The 13,393-nt window shown below is 47.0% G+C and overlaps 1 protein-coding gene across 4 annotated transcripts in view; it reads right to left on the minus strand.

The window, feature by feature from the left end:
* Positions 1-13,393, minus strand: part of LOC144945605 (ubiquitin carboxyl-terminal hydrolase 19-like) — a 34,823-nt gene that overhangs the window by 16,422 nt on the left and 5,008 nt on the right. The window contains exons 5-14 of one of the 4 annotated variants that reach the window (XM_078874115.1): positions 12,495-12,728; positions 11,442-11,580; positions 11,066-11,228; positions 9,557-9,628; positions 8,823-8,938; positions 7,962-8,143; positions 7,015-7,192; positions 5,898-6,031; positions 1,481-1,645; positions 532-642 (exon numbers count right to left, since the gene is read on the minus strand). In XM_078874115.1, the coding sequence (XP_078730241.1) occupies positions 532-642; positions 1,481-1,645; positions 5,898-6,031; positions 7,015-7,192; positions 7,962-8,143; positions 8,823-8,938; positions 9,557-9,628; positions 11,066-11,228; positions 11,442-11,580; positions 12,495-12,728 (1,494 nt within the window). Of the gene's footprint in view, positions 1-531; positions 643-1,480; positions 1,646-5,897; positions 6,035-7,014; positions 7,193-7,961; positions 8,144-8,822; positions 8,939-9,556; positions 9,629-11,065; positions 11,229-11,441; positions 11,581-12,494; positions 12,729-13,393 lie in introns of all 4 variants that reach the window. The other 3 variants (XM_078874116.1, XM_078874114.1, XM_078874117.1) reach the window with 3 other exon arrangements.

Here is a 13,393-nt window from a genome sequence, read left to right on the forward strand (position 1 = left end):
GGGTAAAGGATCGATAAGTCAATCAATGTCATCACTTCCTAGCTGCACACCGCTGCTGCTTAAAATGTCAAAAGGTAAGTTTTTTTTATGCTTGGATAAGCGTGCAGCAGTGTTCATCTACAGGTTGGCAGCGCTGGTGAAGGGATGACAATTCCACATTCCTATGGCAGGGGTGAATCTATCCAAAGGACAACTGCAACCATAAAGTGGTAAACAAGGGACTAAAAAAAATCCCCCAAAAGCATCCCCATTGTAAGCAGTGCTCTAAATAAATTATAAAAATGTTACAACTTCACAAATATACATATTTAAACCAAAAATGTTTAAATTTTGCACGGACGATTTTTCATTACTTGCTTTTAACTGTGATTGTGCACCCTCTGTTAACACAATCCCTTCATATGGCCATTTGCTGTTCTGCCCTCCAACATGCACTTTTTTTGCCCTGCAGTTGACTTGCCTAATTCCCATTTATACATTTAAAAAGACCTCACAAAGTGACCGCATGGAGGTGCGAGTGAGTATACGTACATGACCACACACTGGGCAAACAAGCTTGGACTTGTAGAGGCCGTGGAAGAGGTGTACGATAAAGGAGTCATTCCATGCCTTGTGCCTGGCCCACGCTCGTTCCGCCATGTGCTGCACATAGAAAACAAGTGCCATTCGTTCCGCTTTATATTATTATATGATATTTTAACGTATGCAGTATTCGTTCAATCTCAGAGACGATGATTCAGAGGTGCGGGAAATCACAGACAAGCGAAAAGGCAGCCAGAACTGGTGCCAGGTCACTTTCATTTCACCCACAATGGCTTTCTCATGGGGCCCAATGCATGAACTTCAAGGGGCATTTTTTTTATCCTTTTTAGCCAAAATGTACAAATGTGCTCAACATTTAACATTTTTACAGTATAATGGGACGTCATTTTTGTCATCTACACAAGAACACCTTTTCTTGGGTCTTTTTCTCCAAATTTAATCAGACCGTGTTATTGGTAACACATCACGAGATGAATAATCCACTTGAATCTCTCTGCATTGCTGTGGAGCATTATGGGAAGAGGCAAATATAAGCAAAATAATATATATACGAACATGTTCTCGTCCATTCACCAATTGGCTTCTCAGACCAATATTTTACACTTGCCCAGAATGCTCCAAGGCAATGCAGTAAAAAAGGTGCAAGTGTCTGCAATCACCCCTCCTCTGTCCACCAGGCAGTGTAAATGGATACCACCATGAGTTAGTGGATCGGCAGGTCGCGTGTGGTGGGGTAAAGTGTGGTTACTCCAACCTCCTCCTGTAAGAAGTGTCGCCCACGTGGAAGAGAAGGCCATAAACACTCCCTCTAGAGGGCCTCTCTGGAACTTCCTCTAGAGGAGGCCCTTCCACCAGCGGTGATGAGAGCAAGCAATCGCAGCCCTGCACCATTGCCTTCACCGAACGTGACCCATACATTATGAGAAGGCTTTGGCACCTGGTCGGAGAGGCTGCCGTGTGGCTCTGGGTACTGCTGGGGAGTCGGCGTGTTTGCCGCCAGGTTCAGGTCCTCGTGCAGACCGTCCAGCAGGAAGGCCAGAAACTCCTGGGCGTCGTGCTGTGAGAAGCCAGAGAACTGCCTGGCTTTATTCGACACAATCTCCTGTGAGGCAAGCACACACATACCGATCCGAGGCACGGGAACACAACAAACGATTTAAGCCTCGGCCAAAGCATCTCCCTAAGCTACCCAATGGGTGACAGTCCTCTCCATTAGGGACCTTGAAGTTAGTGCAAAAATAATCCACATTCCCATGGCAGTACTCAGCCTTCTTGGTTCTTTCGGTGAAGTCACGTAGAAGGGAAGTAATAAAATAATAAAAATAAAACATAATAAAACAATTCTCACGCCGTTTCGGCTACAACGCAAGCAGCCGTCTTCAGGTGAAGAATGAGACACTGCCAAGCTAGGAGCTTATATATAAGCTGAGTTGGAGGTGGAAGAAGAAGAGAGCCTTAACAAAAGAATGTGCATATCAAGAGGAATTTAGCATATTCATGGGAAATGCGTAGGAGGTGGGCGAGGGGGTTTCAAAGTCATATTATGCCCATGCATTATGCAGGATCAGCAGCACCAAAGGGAGGAGGGGTAGCATTAACAAAGGGAGGGCATGTTAATAGTATGTAGAAGCAATGAAACATGTGAATGGGAAAACGGTGGCAGGAGATCCGCAGCGGAGCAAATAATGCATTCCCTGTGGAGAACACAAGATACACAGTTAATGCCAGTGAGTGGACTGCGGTCTGAAAGTCACCATAAACGTGAACAACAATCAGTTAAGATCCGAAGTGGTTTATTACGTCCTTCCAATGATTGCTGAGCCAGAATCCATCTTCTCGGTTGAAATTGTCTCTGTGTTTGTATATGTGGATCGCCTCATGAACGAATCTCTCATGGTAGCCAGATGGCTTGCAGAGAACCTCTGTCTTGGAGAAGTCAATGTCATGTGAACCCACTGAATTGTAACAGTGATCTGCCACGGCTGAGGTGTTTGTCCTACCGTGTTTCAGGTCAGCTTTATGTCCACGGATGCGGTCCGAGACATGTCGTTTGGTTTCTCCAATGTAACTGCTACCACAGAGGCAACTTAGTTTGTAGACGCCAGGGTACTGTATGTCTGGAACCACGTCTTTTACAGACGGAACCAGATCACGGATTTTATGTACTGTGTTGAATCGTACCTGAATCTTGTGTTTAATCAGGATTTTGGAGATCTTTTTTGTGACCCCAGCAATGTAGGGTAAGGTGATGGTTTTGAAAGGCTCCTCAGCAGGATCCTTCTTGACGGTTGGAGTGATGGCCTTGCGGATTGTGTAGTCGGAGTAACCATTAGCCTTAAGAGCTTGGCGTACGTGTTTGAGTTCACTGGCAATGTGTTCCTGGTCGGAGATGCATTGGGCTCTATGGTATAGAGTCTTGATGAGGGACTTCTTCTGGGATGGATGGTGGTGGGAATCCGGTTTTAGGTAGGCATCCGTATGGGTGGCTTTCCTGTAGACAGAATGGCTCATTGAACCATCAGGTCTCCTTTTAATTAGGACATCCAAAAAGGGTAGCTTGCCATCTTTTTCGACTTCCATGGTGAATCTGATGGCTGGGTGTATGGAATTGTTGTGGTCGAGAAATTGGTCTAGAGCAGGCCGGCCATGTGGCCAGATGACAAAAGTGTCATCTACGTACCTCTTCCAAATTCAAGAACTACTCAACGATGGCAGCTATACAAAAATAAAAAGAGACCCCACCAACAGCCTCGTCACCAAAACCAACAAAATCATTTCTGCTTCAACCGCATTAATTGATCAGACCAAACAGTTCTCGTTGAAACCTTCTGCAGTCAGGCCACCAAGATTGTACGGCTTGCCAAAGATACATAAAGAAGATACACCTCTTCGTCCCATTGTCTCTACTATCAACTCCCCCACTCACAAACTGGCTCGTTTTTTGTCTGAAATCCTACGGCCTTTCACTGGAAAAACCACCTCTGCGGTACAAAACTCTACTGACCTGGTATCGACAATCAAGGGGATTTCCCTGTCCCCAGACGACCTGCTTGTCAGTTCTGATGTGGTTTCCTTGTTCACCAAGGTTCCTGTGCCTGACACCATCGCAATCATTGAAGACTTGGTTCATCAAGGACTGAATGCTGGGGTACCCCCCCTGGTGAGACACTGCTTAACCAATACATACTTCACCTAGAATGGAACCTTCTACAAGCAAACTGAGGGCACCCCAATGGGCTCCCCCCTATCTCCGGTTGTAGCCAACATTTTCATGGAGAAATTTGAGACTGACGCCATCCAGACTGCCACTCTACACCCGACCTTATGGAAGAGGTACGTAGATGACACTTTTGTCATCTGGCCACATGGCCGGCCTGCTCTAGACCAATTTCTCGACCACAACAATTCCATACACCCAGCCATCAGATTCACCATGGAAGAACTCCCTCATCAAGACTCTATACCATAGAGCCCAATGCATCTCCGACCAGGAACACATTGCCAGTGAACTCAAACACGTACGCCAAGCTCTTAAGGCTAATGGTTACTCCGACTACACAATCCGCAAGGCCATCACTCCAACCGTCAAGAAGGATCCTGCTGAGGAGCCTTTCAAAACCATCACCTTACCCTACATTGCTGTGGTCACAAAAAAGATCTCCAAAATCCTGATTAAACACAAGATTCAGGTACGATTCAACACAGTACATAAAATCCGTGATCTGGTTCCGTCTGTAAAAGATGTGGTTCCAGACATACAGTACCCTGGCGTCTACAAACTAAGTTGCCTCTGTGGTAGCAGTTACATTGGAGAAACCAAACGACATGTCTCGGACCGCATCCGTGGACATAAAGCTGACCTGAAACACGGTAGGACAAACACCTCAGCCGTGGCAGATCACTGTTACAATTCAGTGGGTTCACATGACATTGACTTCTCCAAGACAGAGGTTCTCTGCAAGCCATCTGGCTACCATGAGAGATTCGTTCATGAGGCGATCCACATATACAAACACAGAGACAATTTCAACCGAGAAGATGGATTCTGGCTCAGCAATCATTGGAAGGACGTAATAAACCACTTCGGATCTTAACTGATTGTTGTTCACGTTTATGGTGAATTTCAGACCGCAGTCCACTCACTGGCATTAACTGTGTATCTTGTGTTCTCCACAGGGAATGCATTATTTGCTCCGCTGCGGATCTCCTGCCACCGTTTTCCCATTCACATGTTTCATTGCTTCTACATACTATTAACATGCCCTCCCTTTGTTAATGCTACCCCCCCCCCTCCCTTTGGTGCTGCTGATCCTGCATAATGCATGGGCATAATATGACTTTGAAACCCCCCCGCCCACCTCCTACGCATTTCCCATGAATATGCTAAATTCCTCTTGATATGCACATTCTTTTGTTAAGGCTCTCTTCTTCTTCCACCTCCAACTCAGCTTATATATAAGCTCCTAGCTTGGCAGTGTCTCATTCTTCACTTGAAGACGGCTGCTTGCGTTGTAGCCGAAACGTCGTGAGAATTGTTTTATTATGTTTTATTTTTATTATTTTATTACTTCCCTTCTACGTGACTTTACCGAAAGAACCAAGAAGATAAATCCCTGCAGTCACGAAAGCTTTAAATCGAAATTTAGTACTCAGCCTGTCTACGAATCAATCGCTGTTGATTTTAGAGGCAAAATTTGTTGTGATCTCAAAGGGATGATAAGACTGAGTCAAACGCCAATAGGGATATAAATTTGCATCCTTCCCAATGGGAATGTAGCAGGCAGGTTTTTGCAGCCACTCATAATCCAGGATTGGTCCTTTCGGGTAAGGCCACATGTTGAGCATTTCTTCTTTTAAGCTTGATCCGTGAACTACTGTTGGCATCTTCAGGAGTTGAATATGCTTTAACACGTAGGCTTTCGCGACCAATGTTATTCATAATCAACGTTTTTGGGTTTAGATCGCGTTATTTATAAATGTGTCGTAACCCTCCACCACCCGACACGGCCAATCAGTAAAAATGTGTCACGTTGACAAAAGACAACGTGACACATTTTTACTGATTGGCCGTGTCGGGTGGTGGAGGGTTACGACACATTTATAAATAACGCGATCTAAACCCAAAAACGTTGATTATGAATTGAATATGCTTGATTGAAGATGTCCACAGTAGTGCATGGCGAAAGCTCGAAAAAAGATATGTTCAGCACGCAACCTAAGCCAGAAGACAACAGTGGGCTTACCAATGAAAGTCCAGTACTCCAAGTTGCACCGAACTGGATTATGAGTGAAGCTAAGGGACATGCCACTGTCCCACCTCAAGGCAGTCCAGAGATTGGTAGGGGAATGCTCACCTTGAGCTTGGACGGAGAGAATGCATAGTGGGTCCCTTTCCAAAGGGTTCGAAGAATGATTGCCAAGCTGACAGCCAACCGTCCCCCCGTTCCCAGGACGTTGGAGTAATTTATATCGTCCTTAAATGCCGAGTCTGCTGGCGAGGGCAAAACATCAATGATTAAAGCAGCAAGAATAATTAAATTAATACGTTATAATCAATTGTAACAAAAAAATTGGCAAGTTTGTTATCAACACTGCCTTTATGCGAGTCAAGCCTATGACTAAATCACCCAGGATGCACCTGATCTTGTCAGATATTGGAAGCTAAGCAGTTTTAAGCCTGGATAATGATTGGATGGGCAACCACCATGCCTTACACGTGTTATAGGGTCGGGTGGATAGTCCAGCAATGGAAATTCCAAGTTGTCATAGCAGGTAGAGTGCTACTGAAATAATACTGTACGTATAGAAAACATCCAGCAATGTTTCACAAGTGCTCAGATAGCAAGCGCAGTGGCAAACTGAGAGCGTGACAAAAGATCCCCCATCAAGTGTTCGCTATTAGACAGCATCTATGAAGGCCAACGTGGCACACTAGCGGGGTGGTGTGGCCAGCAACAAGCTCGGCCACCTTTGTCTAACAAGTGGTAATGTTTACACACCACACCAGCGACTCATTTATGGTCGAGTCGACCCAGGGAAGGCCCAAGACTGATTTAGATAATCGTCACCGATGTTGGCTGTGAGCGTGATTCTAACTCGGGTTGTTGAGTTCGTAGCGCAGCTCAGTAGCCGCTACGTCAGTGTTCTTAATTGCAAGGCCCGCGGGCTGCAAGCGGCCTCTGGCAGCCTTTAGTGCAGCCCCTGGCGGCCTTTAGTGCGGCCCTTGACGTACGGCCCCCAACAAAAAACAAATGTGAAGACACCCTCATCATCGTGCTGTCAAACACCAACGGCCCTCACACTGATGATGTCTTATCAGCGAAGTGGCCGACCTCTGAAAATTAGCGAAGAACACTGCATTATGCGGACACTCCCCACAGAGGGTACGACAAAGATGTACCCCCCCCCCAACCATGGCCTCAACAGACTTTTTACGACACGTGTGCAAGATGCAATCAGTGCGGCCCCCACCGTGCAGGTAGTCGCGCAGCTCGCGCGTGTTGGACAGCGCCTGGATCACGCTGTTCATGAAGCACGTGTTGCCCAGGTTGATGAGCCCCGTAAAGCCCGGCACACACACCTGCTCCGCCTCCTCCCCCTCCCCCCCGCTGCTCGCCATGATGGGCGGAACCTTGCACATGGGCTTAGCCTGGTGGCGCACGCAACGCCTCGTCAGGAGCGGCAGCAGACGCGATAACGGCAGCACCAGTGTCATGCATGGACTTCGGTAGCAGCACAAGCAACGGCGTCAACATTAGCAGTGGCACCAGCAGCAGCGCCACCAATAGCACGAGCAGTTGTACCAGCAGTAGCACCAGCAGCAGCAGTCTTCTCAGCACCAGCACTAGCAAAGGCACCACCAGCAGTAGCACCAGCAGCAAGAACAGAAAAAGCAACACTAGTGGAAGCACTGGCAGTAGCACCAGCAGCAGCACCAGCAGCACTAGCAACAGAAGCATCGGAAGGGTAAAGTTTTTAATTAATAGGTCACAACTCGAGGTTTTAGAATGGAAAGGTTTCTCATACTTGTTTACATTTGGAGTAACATAGTCTGACCAACTGATCGCTTTTTTCAAATGAATGTACGTTACGCTAAATGTAATCCGGAATTTATTGTACTGTGCTTCTATGCATCCCCACCTATGCTGTCCACCTTCACCAACTCACACTAATCAGCGTGAAGTATGGTCAAATAGCCCCACCACGAGCCGCACGGCATGGAGACGACCTCATCCACCAGTGGATTGACAAGTGGGCTGTACACACACACATGTATGTACGTTTAACGTCTTTCGTACCGTACGCAGCCAACCGGGCTAATAAGAGGCACACATGTGCACAGTGACAACACTAGCTAATGTACTTTTTGGGGAGTGGGGGTAAAGGGTTATATCCAAGAGGGGCTGGCAAGGTCTCACCGTGCATGCGGTGGTGGATTCCGATGACTGCGAGGTGCAACGCTCGGGGAGGTCGGCAAGAACGTGGTGTGTGGCGGAGCCACGGACGGGCCCAGCAGCCGCCCCCAACGCAGGCATCGCCTTCCTTGCCTCCGCGGGGCTACGCGGCGGCAGTGCCTCCCGCACGGGGGGCTTTTCGGGTGCTGAAGTAAACGCAACGACAACACGAAACACGTATCACCCTCCTTTACACCGCACGACCGAAGGTGAACCAGAGGTCGCAAACGGGTTTTGATTCCTTACCCGTACCCGGCCGCACCAGGGTCGCAAATGGATACCCGTACCCGGCCGGGTACGGGTTCCCATTCCCTACCCGTACCCTACCCGAAATGAGTGACTCACGGCCTACCCGTACCCGGCCGCACCAGGGTCGCAAACGGGTAGCCGGGTATCGGGTAGGGTACGGGTATCGGGTACCCGATTGCGACCTCTGAGGTGAACCCAGAGGGGAGCTGTGCCAAGCCTGGTGCGGCTGACGAGGAACTGGATTGTTGGTGGTGATGCGGTCCGGCGGTAGCGCGTTCGCCGATTTTGGAAAGGTTCATAGATTGAATATGCTAGGCCACCCTGGTTAATACTACAGGGTGTACTAGCTATAATTTACACGCTGTCTGCTTTACAGTAGATGTTAATGGATAGTGTGCCAGCGTCATGGTCCAAATTTTCCATATTTGAAAAATTACTGAATGGAAAATACACAGAAATCGTCACCACCAACGGCGAAACTTGGCAAGTCCCTCCTGAAAAAAGAAAACATCCTGAGGCTTAATATTCAGCCGCTTCCTTGGGTAAACAAGCATTGTAACAGTAGTATATGCTTACATTTGCAGAAGGGCTCATCTGTTGGCTTCCAGCGCTGGCCATCCTTCTTCCGTAAGCTGATCTCTAGGTAACTAGTCCGGAGGGTATAGGAGCTCTGCTCAGGATCAATCACGTGCCTGAAAGGAAGAGTAAAGCATTAATGAAGCTCGGTGGCTGAATTAATCCGTAACTGATTTGCAGCTCCATTACCATAGGATACATGGTCAGCAACAAAATCCATTGTTAGTTATCTTCACCAACCCAACACGATGCCCAGAATAACCCAGCCTTCCTGCTGGACGCTCGAAGCAAGGACCTGAAGCCGGTGTGGAACAAAAACGACTCGCAAGCAGCAGTACCCTGAGTCACAAGGCATCCCCCACTGACCGCCATGAAGAATCTGGTCACGTGAAATACGGCCAAATAACCTCCACTGCCCACATAACACGCGGAGGCCCTCATCCAGCAGTGGACTGACAAGTGGGCTGTACAATACGATACAATATTACCATGCAGCCATTGTAGCTAGTGCTGGAACTGACAGGTTAGGATGATTGAGCGAATATAATAAAACAAATGTAATAATTGTCAGCAGGCACTCTCCCTCTTCTATAGGAAATGCATTTGTGCTCGACGCCACTTGCGAGAAACTCGGAAGCTGCGTTCTCGGTTGGATGTATCGAAGGTGAACAACACAAAGGCACAAAAATGAAGGTGCATTTCGGCAAAATTTCTGCCCAAGAGGTGGTTCTTACAAAAGTTCCAGTGTCCACTGGAAGCGGCTCTCTGGTGTGGCGTTTTCATGCTGCTTGAGAAACCTCTCGTCTCTATCAGAACACAGAAATCACAGGTAATGTACACAAAAGCAGTGGCCCAATAAATCAATTCATTAGAATTCACACTTTTCCTTTCCACCATCTCTTGTAACCTGGCTACGTTAAAGTGACATGTGCACTCTTTATCTATTGCAACTTTGATAGTGCTGTTTTGTCGCGAGCCGTTTGACTTTTGGCCTATCGGTCCTGTGCTCAGCAATTAGTTTAAATAAAAATTCCTACAGCACAAGGCCGTGATGAAGATGCCACGTTTCACACAGCACGGAGGTGACGTTGCAATTTGGTTTGACCCATTTAATTATGCCCAGGTAATTTATCAAAATTTGGAACGTAATTCCAGCACCGATGGGCATCCTCTTCTTCAAATGTCAAGGGATCATTAGTGGCCCAATGCGAAGTAGAAGGCGCGTAATGTATGGTTGATACACAGGCGGCATTCACAAGGATGGCCATTGGCCTCGAACCATGAAGCCCTGCAACAAGCTACAAACTCGCCTTCACTTGGCAAGGTCACGTCCAACTAAGTCAGCCTGCACCATCGTTAATATTTTGACTTGTTGCGCATTGCGCCTGCCACCAATTATCAGGTCATGAGGTCGTTACGTCAGTGAATCGTGTAGGGACACCAGAACTGAGATTTTAAGAGGTAAATGTCCCTTATTTATCAAGGAGAGTCTGCGATTTTGGCAGTTCCTTTTTAACGAGTGTTTTGGAATTGAGGAAATTGGGAGTCCCTTGAAAAAAAAACCCAAGCAAACAAAAATACAAGGCTCAGGAGGTCTTGCCATCTCATGGACCTACCTTGCAACCCAGTGATTTTGAAAATTTCACATATCCAAATGATACACCCACCCTCACCTTCAAAATGCTCGATTACAGGCATGCGCCACCCCCACCCAGAAGCTATTTGTTCAGCTACCATCTTTGTAGCGCACTGGGTTTAGGAGTTTTGACCGCCAGTGCCTAATTTCAGCCGGAACAGTCTGGAATGCTTTCTCCAGCAATTATTTTGGCAAGCTACATCCATCTCGCGTTATTTTGTTCTTAGCCCGTTCAGTGGATTACAGCAATACTGTATTGGGTACAATGTTAGATTAATATAGAAGGGCAAAACATTGTGCTCTCGTGGTAGTACCTTACACTGATAATCCCTACACCAATCCAACCCAGCTGCGATCTGGAATATACCACGTGAGAAATTAAGCCCTGTTGACAGCAGATTATGATCTCCACGTGATCCACCAACCCTACCTTCGGAGCACTGCAGTGTACATTCCAGCAAGAGCCACATCGCGCGCGGAAATCAGAATCTTTATTTGGGCTGGAAGAATCTGATGAGCTCCGAAGCTCTTTTTTACAGACGTCCAGTTGGGGCGCGTCAGCAAGAATCGTATCGGGAGACGCACATCAAGCCAGCAGGCAGCTCACCGTGTCTGAAACACCACCGTCAGGTGATGGGGCGAGAATATGACGCGAAACCTATCGCGCTGCAGCTGCTTCAGGTAAACGCTCACCACGATCACCTCCGCGCTCTTCTTGTACCAGTTCTTGTTAATGCTGCAAACAATCACACAGCCCCCGGGCGTGCCCGCTGCTCCACGTGGCAGGAGGACACACGCGCGCACGCACGAAGAGAGAACGGAACACAGTGCTGGTGAGGCTGTGGCCCAAACTTTTAGTTGCATTCACATTTAAGGTTTGGTTTAAAAACAAGTGTGTTCACATTAGCAACATGCACTAAATTATTATTGTTTTCTATTGTTACAGGGTTTATTACATTTATCAGACTATAAGCGATACACACCTTCGTCAACATGCTCTTTAGAAATATCTGCCTTCAATGCTCCCTTGATGTGCACAGGGGATAGCTGGTAGTTTCCAACGAGACACATCTTGTTTCTGTCCTGTATTGTCGTCTGTCCAGTCAACACCTTCCCCGCAATCTGTAGCAACAAGGGCGGATGGGATTGTGTTTCAAAACCATCACGTTATAGTTGCATTGCAGGGCAACAGAGACATTGCTTCGAAAGAATGTGTTTCATATGTTGTATGTTTCACTTCTTTTACACCGTACATAGCCAACTGTGCTAATCGGAGGTGCGAAAATTATATTAATATATTATAATTTCAAAATTACAATTACATACATAAAGAGGAATATGCAGATTAGAGAACATAACCAGGTAAAGGACATAATTCTGTTGATAAAAGAAAGTGGGCTTGGGCAGAAAATCATGATGAGACCGGCTCCATAATTATTTAATCAATTACTCAATCAATTATCGATTGGAATTACTCGACTATTCCGAGTGCAGAAAATCAATAAAGTTTGAAAAAACGAAAGCATCACCTCTGTTCACAGGTACGCCACTGTACGGTAGGTGATGAACACGACTTAGTGATGTTACCTGCATTATCATCAGCTGCGTCACGCTGGGCGTGGTTTGTCGGGGGTTTCGTGCCTTTGAGAGGCAGGGTGGAGGGACGACCATCATTTGTACAGAGGCCCGAGTAATCAAGCACAGAAAGGTAGTTTGTTATTCGCGACGGCTATGTTCTGGAGATGCTTGCGAATGGCGAATTTTGCACATGTTGGCCTCGAAATGACTTACCTTGGATAAATACATAAATAAGCTCTTAAATACATGAACAGTATCATTTCTCTCATTACTTTATCTCTCATCACTTTCACGCATCACATTCTCTCTCATCACTTTATCTCATCACTTTCATTCTCTCTCTCGATGCAGTCGTGTAGAGTTCCAGATGCGATTTTCGTGGATAGCCAAAATCGCGGATAGCAAGTTTAGTAAATAACGAGGGAATACTATAAACAGCTCGTCCCGGCTCTAGGTACCGATTGTTCGTCGGCTGGCAGCTTGTCCCGCTCAGTGGTGCTTGGCCATTTGGCTGCGAGGCTGTCTGCAGTCCTCCCGGGCTTTAGGTTTTTCTCCACATGTCCTGCCTCTCTCCAACTGGCAGCCTGTTCCATTAAGACGTTGCCAGGACCCTCGAGACAGCACTGCCGTGCACTGGAGGCGTGAAATGCCAGGTCGGCCGAACTCTTTGGATCTCCTGCATCGTTGTTCGGCTGCGGACAGGTAATAATTCACAGTCCTTCATCAATCCACCGCCTCCCAATGCCGTGAAGGCTTCCCAATGCCGTGTCGGTCTTCAAGAGTTGTTCGGACATAATTCACGTTAGTCAGTGCGAGTTGGTGAAGGCAAGGGCCCAGGACTGGTCAGATATCATCCGTAACTTATGTTAGCCATGCCCGGGAATGGAACTAGAGCACAAGCAAATCAGAAACGTCATATTGAATGTTGAGCAGGGAATGTCGCTTGAAGGGACCACAAATAGAAAGGTTGTATGTTTGTTGTCGAAATAAACATGTCGAAAACAACAACAAAAACTACACGCATTATGAACAAAGCATCAAAACCCTTCTGCCACCAACATGTAATGCATTATAGGGCAAGTTAAAACAAGGTAAAGGGGATATCATGTCGACCATCATCTCTCACGATCCTGCAATGTACCATTCTACATAGCAACTACACGCAAGCTGATACCATCACTCCATCGCCCTGACCAGGGGTGGTTACACCTGCGGTTCCGGAACTGCATGGCGTCTCTTTAAGGACTGCTTCTGTGACGTTATTTATTAAGGACCCACCGTCTCGTATCGTCACGTGCTCTTGAAAGAGATTTTTTTAACCAAATTTTGAAGAAAAATAGCTCTTCTTGTTATTTTG

The sequence above is a fragment of the Lampetra fluviatilis genome, chromosome 38 (genome assembly GCF_964198595.1).
Source record: "Lampetra fluviatilis chromosome 38, kcLamFluv1.1, whole genome shotgun sequence".
In the NCBI taxonomy this organism is placed as follows: domain Eukaryota; kingdom Metazoa; phylum Chordata; class Hyperoartia; order Petromyzontiformes; family Petromyzontidae; genus Lampetra; species Lampetra fluviatilis.